At 44.0% G+C, this 12113-nt stretch overlaps 1 protein-coding gene across 2 annotated transcripts in view; it reads left to right on the plus strand.

Moving 5' to 3' along the window:
- The window catches only part of MAST3 (microtubule associated serine/threonine kinase 3), a 1680970-nt gene that overhangs the window by 890310 nt on the left and 778547 nt on the right, over positions 1-12113 (plus strand). For both annotated transcript variants that reach the window (XM_044090757.1, XM_044090758.1), the window contains one exon: positions 6833-6971. In XM_044090757.1, the coding sequence (XP_043946692.1) occupies positions 6833-6971 (139 nt within the window). The remainder of the gene's footprint in view (positions 1-6832; positions 6972-12113) is intronic.

The raw sequence follows: 12113 nt of genomic DNA on the forward strand, positions 1-12113 counted from the left end.
ATATATATATATATATATATATATGTTTTATATGTATGTATGAATGTATAGGCAGTGTACCCAGCAGACTCACATTTGCATGAGTAGCATCCTAAAAATGTAGTATTCAAGCCTTAAAAAATGTAGAATAGTCTTTATATTTGACTGTATGTCAGGAACAACCCCCCATACACCAAACTGCATGTGGAAGACTGTTCCTCCTTCACATATAACCTGTTACTTAATCGTACACCAAAGTTTGCCTGACTACATTATTTTGTATTAGTTACTCATGGTTGGAGACTTTCAACAAGATTTATCTGTGGATTCCTAATTTTATCAGGTTTTATATATGGAGATGTTATGTGATCCTATCTCGCCTACATTCTGAATGATGGGTTCGGAGCCGATCCCTCGGCTCCGACTCGGCACGCTTATGCCAAAGAGCGAAGTCTCTTATTGGCTGAGCTTACTATATCCCAGGATGCACCACTACCAGTCCCCCAGATCTCGTTTGCCGCTTCCCTGCGAAGACGTGGTCTCGAGCTGGCTGGGCTGAGTAGCTTTTATTAACTACTTTTCTGTCAGTTTTTGCTGTTTTTTGGTCACAAAAGCTGTTTTAACGGCTATCGCTTCTTTGTGTACGTTTGGATTGTGAAAATTGTTGTGTGTGATTGGGTTGAGTTTGTTTTCGGCCCCCCTTACATCCAGGGCCTTCCCGGTCAACCTTTGAAAACTTTTCAGGGTCTCAAGTCTTTAGTAGTTTAGAGTTCCCTGTCATTTACAGCTAGTGTTTGTGTTAAACTATAACTGTAAGCTTAGATTTATCACAAGCGAATCTATAGTTGTTTAATTTCCTGTCAAAAAGTTGTTTAACATCATGTCTCAAACCCCTAGGCCTTCGGGCTTTAAAAAATGTTCGAAATGTGGTTTTAAGATGTCTATTACTGATGATCATTTGCTCTGTGTATATTGTCTAGGGGCAAAGCACTTGCAGGAGTCATGCAGCGTATGTCACGCTTTTTCCTCAAGGGTCCTCCAGGAGAGGAAAAATAAATTGATTCTTAAGGGGTTAATTAAACCCTCTTTTGAAGAAGCCTTAGCATCCTCTCCGGCTCCGGCCAAAAAGAAAAGGGCTTCGGTTCCGACCAGTCCGTCGGATCCGACTGCCAAGAGACCTAGGCAGGCCTCTCCTTCGGCTCCAAAGACTTCGGAGCCGAGGTTGGAACGGTCTGCCTCGATGCCACCAGTATCGACTCCTCTGGCTTCGGAGCCGATGGCTGGGGCATCGAGAGGCGGGTCACCTTCGTCGGCTCCACTGCTCTCGGAGCCGACAAGGGTCGCCCGCTCAGACACTTCCTCCTCGGCGCCGAAGTCTACCTCGGCACCGATGGAATCTGCTGTGAGTATTCCCTCGGCGCCGATACTCATCGAGTCGCCTCGGAGCCGGTCCCCTAGCCCTTTGGGGCCGATGGAGAGGCCTTCTAACCTGTTCTGTTTCCTCTCGGTCTTCGAGGATGTCGGATTCTGATATAGACAGGGTGCTCCAAAGACTGTTCCAGTCCCCAGTCTTCCAAAAATTTGTTTCGGTTCCGACCCAGCTGGTTTCGGAGCCGATGACCTTGGCCCATCCCGTTGCCATTCCTCCTCCGACCGCTTGGCTCCGTCGGAGCAGGTGCTGTTGGAGCCGGTGGAGATCTCAGGGTCGGCTCCGACCCTTACTCCAACCCGGGCCTTCGGGTCCGAGTTTAGTACGCGGACTTCTTCGGCTGGACCCGGGGGTGATGTTTCGGGACCTATGCTTTCGGTTCCGAGCCTCCCCTCGGTGCCGGCTGCGGGACTTCCGTCGGCTATCACGGCTCGAGTCCGGACACTCCCAGGATTCTGGGGTCCGGCTTTCAGGGCCATGAGGAGTGCCTTGGCCAAGTCCTCTTCGCCATCTCTCCGGTTTTACCAGCACCTTCCCTGGGCGTGGAGACTGGGTCTTTGGCAGTTCCCCTGTCTGTAGCCAGCGGAGCCCCGAGGCCTGAGGTTACCCCAGTGGGGTTCCCTCCTCCTGAGGGTTCTTCGGAGTTGTCTTCAGAGGAACCCCCAAGGAAGAGATCGTGCAAGAGGAAGCACGTGGACTCCCGAGTCTATTACATCGGACACTGATATGGATGATGCGAAGTCGTCCTCCGATGATGTCTCATTTGCAGACATCTTAGAGATCCTTAAACAACGAGGCGGCTGGATATCCAAACCCCCCTCTGCTGACGAATCAGTGCTCCTCAAGGCCTTTGGGGCTCAGCCCTCCGCCTCCTGGGTGTCTCCGCCCTTCGAGCTTCTGGATTTAGTTTGTCGAAGGGCGTGGGAACATCCAGATACCGTGGAACCAGTCCCTTCTCGTCCAAATAAATTTTTATCTGCCCCCCCCGAGAAGGAGTTCCTTACTAAAGGCGTGGCTGTAGATGCCATGGTGGTGGCATCTGCTACACAACAGGACGTGGCAGAGGCTTCAACGTCCATCCATCCTCCTAATAAGGAGTCTAGGAGTATGGATAGGTACGGGAAGCGCACCCTGACTTCAGCGGCCTTTACCTTAAGGTCTCTGAATTATTTGGCACATTTTACCAGGCTTCAGAGGGATCTGGTCAAGGAGTTGTCAGATTCCCTCTCGGGTCTGCTACCTGTGCCGCTAGCCCAGTCCCTTAGCTCTCTGTTGGCTATCCTTACGTCAATTTCTAACTCGTCCTTGAGGCTAATTTCCTATGCGGCGAAGGGGGTAGAGCGGCAGGCACAGGCGTGGCTCTACGTAGACAAGCCTGGCTCCGCTTGTGTCAGTTTGCGGAGGCCTTCAAGTCTTCCTTCGCCGACGCTCCCTTTGATGGGTCCTCATTGTTTGGACCCAAGGTGAAAGACACCCTTACCCGCTGTGAGCAAGAGGGAAAACGTTATCTGCCGTGGGTGCCCGTTATTCCACTCCCTTCGGCCTTACCCCAAGGCTAAAGGAGGGAAAATGTGGTTCGAAAATCTCGCAAGTTTTTCTCCCAACAGCAGGAAGATTCCCGTCCAGAGGCACAGGGCGGGGAAAGTTTTCAGGCAGACGCCGTCCCAGAGGCGGCAGAGGGCCCGCAATTCTGGAGACCGCGAGTCCTTTCATGGCTCTTCAGCCTCCCACACGTCATGAGGGATTGCCCGGCTGTGCTGCTCGGAGCCAGTCGGGTGTCGTTTGCCAAGCACCTAAATGCCTGGGAGTCAATCACTCAGGACAGATGGGTGCTTCGGATCATTGCCGGAGGTTACACCATCCCATTCAAATACTCACCCCACCGTCCAAGAGAATCCCGGACCCACCACCCAGTCAAAGGGAAATAGCAGCCGCAGAAGCTTTAAAGCTGCTAGAAAAGGAGTCATCCAACCGGTCCCCACAGACCAGATCGGATCAGGAAATTACTCCAGGTTCTTTTAGTGCCAAAAGACAGGGGACCTGAGACCAATATTGGATCTCAGCAGACTGAACCAATCCGTCACGAAATCCAAATTCGAATGGTCACGTTACAATCCATTCTTCCGTTGTTGGAGAAGGATGTTTGGATGTGCTCCATAGACCTCAAGGACGCCTATTATCACATACCGATACATCAGGCGTCCAGAAGGTATCTGCGCTTCAGCCTGGGAGTCAGTCATTACCAATTTTGTGCTCTGCCCTTTGGTCTCACCACAGCCCCAGGGTGTTCACCAAGTGTTTGGCAGTAGTGACGGCTCACCTGAGAAGTCTTGGATTCCAAGTGTTTCCCTATCTCGACGACTGGCTCCTGACTGCCACCACCAGGCATCTACTAATGGACAACCTCAAAGCCACCATCTCCTGGGTGTTTCCCTAGGGATTACATTCAATTGGTCAAAGTCTGTCTTGCTGCCCTCTCAGCATAAAGTTTATAGGAGCAGAGATAGACTCAAGATTGATGGCGTCTTTCTTCCTGCCGAAAGGATCCGAACTTTACAGGGCCAAGTTCAAGCTCTAATCTCGAGATCCAAAGCCCCAGCCAGGATGGTCCTACAGGTTTTAGGCTCAATGTCTGCCACGGTTCTTTTAGTTCCTCTAGCAAGATTACACATGAGGATTCTTCAGTGGCTCTTGTCAACTCAATGGTCCTTTCAGGATCTTCCCTCAATCATCACATCATGATTACGGAAATATGCAAAAGGGACCTTCGCTGGTGGCTTCAGACATCCAACTTGGATCAGGAAAACCCTTTGTTCTCCCCTCCAGTGGTTACCCTGACGACAGATGCCTCCCAGATAGGGTGGGGGGGGGCATTGTCTGGGCAGGCTAGTTCAGGGCTCCTGGCTTCCGGACGAAGCTCTTCTCCACATCAACGTGTTGGAGATGAGGGCTGTACTTCTATCCCTACAGGCCTTACACAAGTTTCTTCCTCAGGGCATCATCGCCATCCACACAGACAACATGTCGGTGGTTTGGTATCTGAACAAACAAGGAGGGACCAGATCGTACCCCCTTTGCAGAGAGGCCATGAGAGTGTGGGAATGGGCTGTAGCTACCAACCGCTTCTTGGTAGCGACCCACATCCCGGAAAGTCAAATGTATTGGCGGACAAATTAAGCAGGACAATTCTCTCTCCTCACGAATGGTCTCTAAACCGCACAGTAGCAGCCCAGGTTTTCAAGAGATGGGGGACGCCGTGCTGCGACCTATTTGCAACTCCACAAAACACCAACTGCCAGAGGTTCTTCTCCTTGATTCCACATCAGGAAGTACCAGCCATGGATGCTCTAGCACAACCTTGGCCAACAGGGCTACTTTATGCCTTTCCTCCAATTCCACTCCTTCCAAAAGTTATTCAAAAGCTTCTCAACTGGGGTCTTCAATGATTCTGATTGCCCCATACTGGCCTCGTCAGATATGGTTTCCTTACCTGAAAAAGCATGCAGTGGACGATCCGTGGACCTTAGACCTGATCCCGGATTTGCTAATCCATCAGTCGGGACATTGGCATCAGTCCCTTCAATCTCTAAAATTGACAGCTTGGCTCCTCCACTTCCAACCTTAGTTAGAAGGCACACACTAGACCCAGAAGTTGTTCACATTTTATCTTCGGCCCACAAACCCACCACTAACAAATTGTACCTCAGTAAGTGGAAGAGGTTTGCTATCTGGGCTCAACTCAAGGGCTTAGACCCTATCACTGCTCCTGTCCCAGAGGTTTTGAAATTCTTGACATCCCTGTTTAATCAGGGATCTTCTGTCTCAACTATTAAAGTCCAACTAGCTGCTATCTCTAAATTCCATGAATCCACGGATCCTCCTTTGATGAGCAGCAGACTATGCAAAACGTTCATTAAAGGTGCCAGTCTGTTAAGACCACCAGTTTTTCATCCTGCACCTCCGTGGGATCTTGATTTGGTGCTTCGCGCATTAACATCTTCCCCTTTTGAACCGGCTGCTACATGCGAATTAAAATATCTGTCTTGGAAAACGGCATTCTTAGTGGCTATTACCTCTGCAAGAAGAGTCTCAGAGCTTCAAGCCCTGTCTATTAAACCACCGTACTTGATTTTCCACAAGGATAGAGTATCACTTAGGCCTAATCCATCCTTTGTCCCAAAAGTCTGTTCTAGTTTCTGTCTTCAACAATCTCTAGAGCTACCAGTTTTCTTTCCAAAATTCTCTAATGAAGCAGAATACACTCTCCATAAATTGGATGTTCACAGGCAATTACGCTTCTATTTAGACAGGACTCAGCAACCGTAAGTCAGACCAGTTGTTTGTGTCCTTCTCAGATAATAAATTGGGCCAAACCATTACAAAAGCTACAATCTCAAAATGGATCAGAGATTGCATAACTCAGGCCTATTCTTCTTCGAATAAACAACTTACATCATCTATCAAAGCTCATTCTACCAGAGCTATGGCTACTTCTATAGCCTTTCATTCCAAGCTCGCTATATCGGAAATTTGTGCTGCGGCTACTTGGTCCAACCCGCACACTTTCATTTCCCACTACAAATTGGATGTGGCATCTAGAGGACGAGCTTCATTTGGTTCCACGGTACTCAGGAGTGTTTTCCAGTGAGCCACCCAGGACAAACTAGATCTGGGGGACTGGTAGTGGTGCATCCTGGGATATAGTAAGCTCAGCCAATAAGAGACTTCGCTCTTTGGCATAAGCGTGCCGAGTCGGAGCCGAGGGATCGGCTCCGAACCCATCATTCAGAATGTAGGCGAGATGGATCCCAAACATCTGAAGTTATGGTGAGTACATAACTAAAAGTTTTGCTGGACATACTTACAGTCCCACTGTTGTGTTCCAGAGATAGTTTGTTCACAGAAATGTGTGTTTCAAGCAAATGTGATGGGGTGATTGTTGGATGGTTTGTGTATATTTAATGTATTTACATGCATATTTACAAGGTGAAGCTGCTAGGTGTATATTTCTGTTAACAGAAAAAACTCAAAAGCTGAATGTATATGTCATGATAAGAGCAGTGCAGCATTGGACTGCTCAGTTATTAAACTGGATTTGGCATCAAGAGATGGAAGTCGCATTTTAAGAGAGAAAGCACTGTACCTCAGCTAAGTGCTTTTTTTGGTTATCCGACGGCAATATCTGGGTACTACAGTGAATCATGTAAGTTGGTGAACAAGACTGATTTAGATTTGTAACTAATTAAGTAAAATTGTTAGAAAAAAAACACATTGGCCATTGAAATTACTTTTGGCTTTCTTCTGCTTTGTGTGCTGTAGTATTCACGACTAGTAGTGGTGTTAGAATAAGATGTACAGGAAACGCATGTGTGGTGTAATGCTACTTGGATATCCCGATAATGCTCCGTTATCTTGCTTTGACAGGAGGAGATTGTGCCACACTGCTGAAGAACATGGGCCCCCTGCCAGTGGACATGGCTCGATTGTATTTTGCTGAAACTGTCCTAGCACTTGAGTACCTTCACAATTATGGGATTGTGCATCGAGATCTTAAACCTGACAAGTAAGTTTTGTCAGATTGATGGAGTTATTTTAGTTTATCCAAACCCAGTGAGGTGCAGACAGAATTGTCCAGAAACACAATCAAATAAAAATGATGATATATTAATAAAACACGGAGCACCAACGATGTAGACTTGTTACAGAACTGCAGATGAATATGCATTTAATATAAACGCAAATTATAATGCTAGAGCTGATATTATTTTCATTTCTTCCTCAACCTGGGAGTCTCAGATCTGATCCCCAGATCTGACTTGGCCGCTTAACAAAGCTTAGGCTCAAAGCTTGATTTCCTCTCCTTCCCATAATGCCTCATTTCCCTTGATTACCTCAGATCTCGTTTGCCAGTCTACAAGATGCATTGTGACCCAATCGCTCGAGCTCCGGTGAGAGTTTCAAGTGGGAGTTTTGCAGTTAAGTCATTTTTTTTCCTATTACCTTTTCCTCTTCCAGTGATGGCTAGATGTTCCAGGCTTTTTTCTACCGTCCAAAAGACTTTGATTTCATCCCACAAGCTATCAGAGCAATTGGAAGAGATTCTCTATATGGGCTCAACAGAAGCAGTTGGATCCCTTTATTGGTGGGGAGTTTGGTATAATGGTTAAGGTGTTTACCTTACAGATACAAGGTGCAGGGTTTTATTCTCACATGGGATAATTGGCTAGGCTTAAAATGGCCCACAAGGGCAGTTAGCCTAGTACTAATCTATTAACCTATTTAACCTACTGCTCCAAATTCTGCGTTTTTAGACTTCCTTGATGATATCTTTGAGTGGGGCAACTTACTCCACTGTAAAAGTGTAACTGGTGGCCATTTCAAATTATCACATTGGCGAAAAGTTTTCATCGCTGGTTTCTTTAAAGTTGTGCAAAACTTTTCTTAAAGATACCTTTTTGCTTTGCCCTCTTATTAAATTCCCACTCCTCCTTGGATGTGACTATGGTTCTTCAGGCACTAGTCCATCCACCGTTTGAACCTTCGGCCAAAGTTGATTTGAAATTCCTTTCTTGGAAAACTGGCTTCTTGGTGGCCATCACTTCTGCTAGAAGAGTTTCTGAATTACAAGCCCTTTCTTCCAAACCTCCTTATTTGATTTTCCATAAAGACAGAGTCACTTTACGTACCAACCCTTCCTTTTTACCCAAAGATGCTACGGAGAACAACATTAACCAGTCCTTCAACCTACCAGTTTTCTTTCCAAGTTTTCAAAACAAAGGAGAATAATACCCTTCATCTATTCTATATTCATAGACAACTGCGTTTCTACCTGGACATGACAAAAATCATTCAGGAAGTCAGATCAATTGTTCGTATCCTTTCCCAATATCAGAAAAGGAAAAACAGTTTTTAAGACTAAGTTAGCCAAATGGTTAAGAGATTGCATCTCTTTAGTGTATGCATCTAAGGGTATATCTTTGCCCACACAAGTCACAGCTCATTCTAACAGATTGATGTCGACTTCTCAAGCTTTTTGATCTAGAGTCTCAATTGATATTTGTGCAGCAGCTTCATGGACAAACTCACATACCTTTGTGTCACACTACAGGCTAGATATTGCTTCCAGAAATAGAGCTGCCTTTGGTTCTGCAGTGCTGAGGAATATCCTTCCATGAGGGCCACCTAAGGTTACAGTAGCTGGCGTCTCTGTCCCACAGGTTGAGGAATGAATGAAAATGACAACATCAGATAAAAAAATTATGAATTCACCATAACGTTCCATCTGTGTTGGCCATTTTTATTCTTCCTTAGCCTTCCCACCCTTCTGTTCCCTTCCAGTGGCTGTGAAAGACCTGATGGTTATGCTTTTAGGAACCATTGTTCCTGTTTGAGCTCTTGTACCTTGTTCCGTCTCCTTTGTAGTTACAAATTATATTTGTATGTCTGCAGTATGTTAGCAGCAAACTCGATCTGAGGTAATCAAGGGAAATGATGCATTATGGGTCTGCGAGGAGCTTGAGCTTCACAGCCTAAGTGTTGCTAAGCGGCCAAGTCAGATCAGAGGATCAGATCTGAGACCAACAGGTTGCGAAAGAATGAAACTAGACAACACAGATGGAACGTTACGGTGAGAACATAACTTCTTTTTTTCTGACACCAAGTCCTTCTTGAGGTATGCTATCATTTAAGTAAATAAGATTACCAACACCAGGCCAAAAAATTAAGTTATCATTAAAACAATTTATGCACAGTAATTAAGGACATTTTTATGTTATAGCTTTCTTCTGTAAACTCTGTAATCCAGCTATTTTAGTTTAGCACAATACTGATTCTTTACACATGGCTTTAATGAAAAAGTTGCCTTTAAACACAGATCGGCCCTTTTACATAATTTGTTTCCATTTAGACATCTTACTGAAGTTTAGAGTTCTTACTGAAAGCAAGTTTATGTAGTACTCTTTCCAAATCATTTTTTCCACTACTTATAAAACTTGAAAGGAGGACATGTGTTATTAATGTATTAGTTTCTTTTTTGGCAAATGTGCCATTCAAATATTCACTAACTGTGTTTTTAAACCTCTGACCCCCCCCCATACAAACTGTAACAGATCTGGTAACTAGTCTGATAAACCAGGCCACTAGCTAAACAGTACATAACTGTGTAAATAATGGTTTCATTACATTCTTGATAAAAATACAACTGTATTCTTAATATAATTAATTATAAACAGTTGCAAGCTCTTAAATTGTGACTTGTCTGATAATGTTTACGTAAAATAATTCTTGACATTGGAGTACAACCTACTGGTTGGAATGTGAAGTGTCCCAATTATTCTTTACAGCTTCTTCTATTTTTTAGATTAAGTTCCACAGTGCCTAATTAATTTCAGACTGTCGTTTGTTTTGGAATTCCTATTTCTACTTTCTCTTGGTGTGGCCATAGATTACAGTGTGATGTATTATCTCTTTTCATTAATAATGTCTGACTTGTGTCCATCTAGAATATTAACGAGTTATAAATTGGGGATCTTTATTTAAATAAATCTTGCAGTAATCTACTCTGTTCTCATGTATTAGTCACTTGGGATGTTTTTTTCTTGACTGTGTCATGGTGACAACTTCTAAAATGCAAGCAGTGCTCAAATGCAAACATTGTAATTTTTAGTGTTTGTATTAACTGAATAGTCATCTGCAACCAAGTGGCATTCGGAACCTTTGGTAATTCATTTATTTCAATTTGTTTGTTTGTGTGCCTGGTAAGTTTCTCAACTTTTGTTGCTTCATTTGTTTCAGTTAATTTGTGTGCCTAGTAAATTAATTAGTACTTTGTGGGGGGTTTTCGGCTATGATCTGACACACAAGATCAGTTGGTAAATATAATATGTAAGGATAGTTTAATAAAGTTACCAAAATGGCATGTTTTAGAAGATATGAGAAAATTATACTCCTCACAGAGTGTTGTCTGAGATTAAGATTAAATCTCAGACCCTTGAGCTGTGAGGCAGAAACATTAGCTAGTCAGCAATGATGCAATCAGTTACTACTTGCATTATTTTTGGGTAGTCACCTTGGAAACCTTCCTGAATTTTGAATTGCACTTCAGCATTTCTTTTGTAGAAGATATTTTAACAATTTATTTCTACAGTTTCTTATATTGTCTACAGTGTTATTACCTAATGAAGCCATATTTTGCTTTCTGTACTTTTTATACATAGGTTGTAAAATGTCACCTGACACTGGTAGACTGTGATGATATCCTCTTCCTCCAAGGATATGCATAAAATCTTGCTATTTCTCTTACCTCTTGTTAACCACCCTTCTGGATACATTACCATTCAGGATAGGGTCACTGACGCTGCTCATACATTATACAGAGCTATAACTGTAGTACATGGAGTCATGGTTGATACATGGGTAGAGTATAGTGTAGAACAGTAACTTAGAAGGTAGGAGGTAGTGTTTCACTTCATTCTAGGTATAGTGCGTAAAGGAGGAAGACAGATGTATTAACATCCAGCCATCCTATGTTGCTGGTAACCAAACCCCTAAGCTGCCAAGGAAGATTGGAAGCACTGTCCCTTTATTAATGTCTTACAGACTTGTGAGAGATCTTTGCCTTGCCTTCCTTACCTTAAGGGACACAATGGTCCTGTATCTACACAAATCAGGTAGCCTCACTAATACCAGAACCATGGACCTAAAACTTATCCAGCAGAGAAGTAAAACACAAAGGAGAGAGAGAGAAAGGTTCATCATGCAGCACCTGTTCAATTTTTGGAACAGACTCTCCCTGAAAATTAAGTAGTGTGGTACACTGTCTTCCTTTATATGGGACTTGGATGATTGGGTGGGCACTCAGCAATTCACCCTGGGCTTGACTGCAGTAGCCCTCCTTGAGAGTGGGAGTGTAGTCCAAGGATTGGTACTGGCAAGTTTAAGTGGTCACAAGACTCAGTCTTCTAGAATGTTCTGCGATGTTGTGAATGCAACATATACCTTGTAATATTAAAAGAATTCTGATGTCTCTGTTCAATAGGTTCAACTCAAGGTTGTTTGCAAAAAAGCTTTCTATAGGATTATTTAGTTATGGTCAGTAAGATGTTGAAATCCTGATGCTTGTCTTAGTGCTGTTCTGCATCTTGATTTAAGAGTATTGCTTGTTACTGAGCTGTTCTCCTGTATGACAAACTTTCAAGATGGTACTCATCACAAAGCTATTATGGATTATGTCACACTTTCAGGATGACGATCCTCACAGAGCTGTTCTGCAGCATGCCATATTATTAGGATTATACCTTTTGTAAAGCTGTTCTACACCATGCTACATTTTCATGATAATGCTCATAATGGTGCTGTTGTGCAGCTTGCTATATTTTCATGATAATGCTCATAATGGTGCTGTTCTGCAGCTTGCTACACTTTCAGGATAATGCTCATTGGAGAGCTGTTCTAGAGCATGGCTTATTTTCAGGATAGAAGCCATCTTGGAACAGTTCTGGATCACAAAACTGCTCTAGAGCATTTTGCATTTTTAGGATGGTGCTTATTACAGAAATTGTCCAGGACATGGCATAGTTTCAGGATGTTGATAGTCACAGAACTTTGTTTTGTGTATGCCACATTTCAGGGTTATGCTGTTACTGAGTTTTCTGCAGATTCAGTATGATGGTTATAACAGACCTGACATCCTTCCTTATCACTTTTG

The sequence above is a fragment of the Protopterus annectens genome, chromosome 13.part0 (genome assembly GCF_019279795.1).
Source record: "Protopterus annectens isolate FY-2018-M chromosome 13.part0, PAN1.0, whole genome shotgun sequence".
Taxonomy (NCBI): domain Eukaryota; kingdom Metazoa; phylum Chordata; order Ceratodontiformes; family Protopteridae; genus Protopterus; species Protopterus annectens.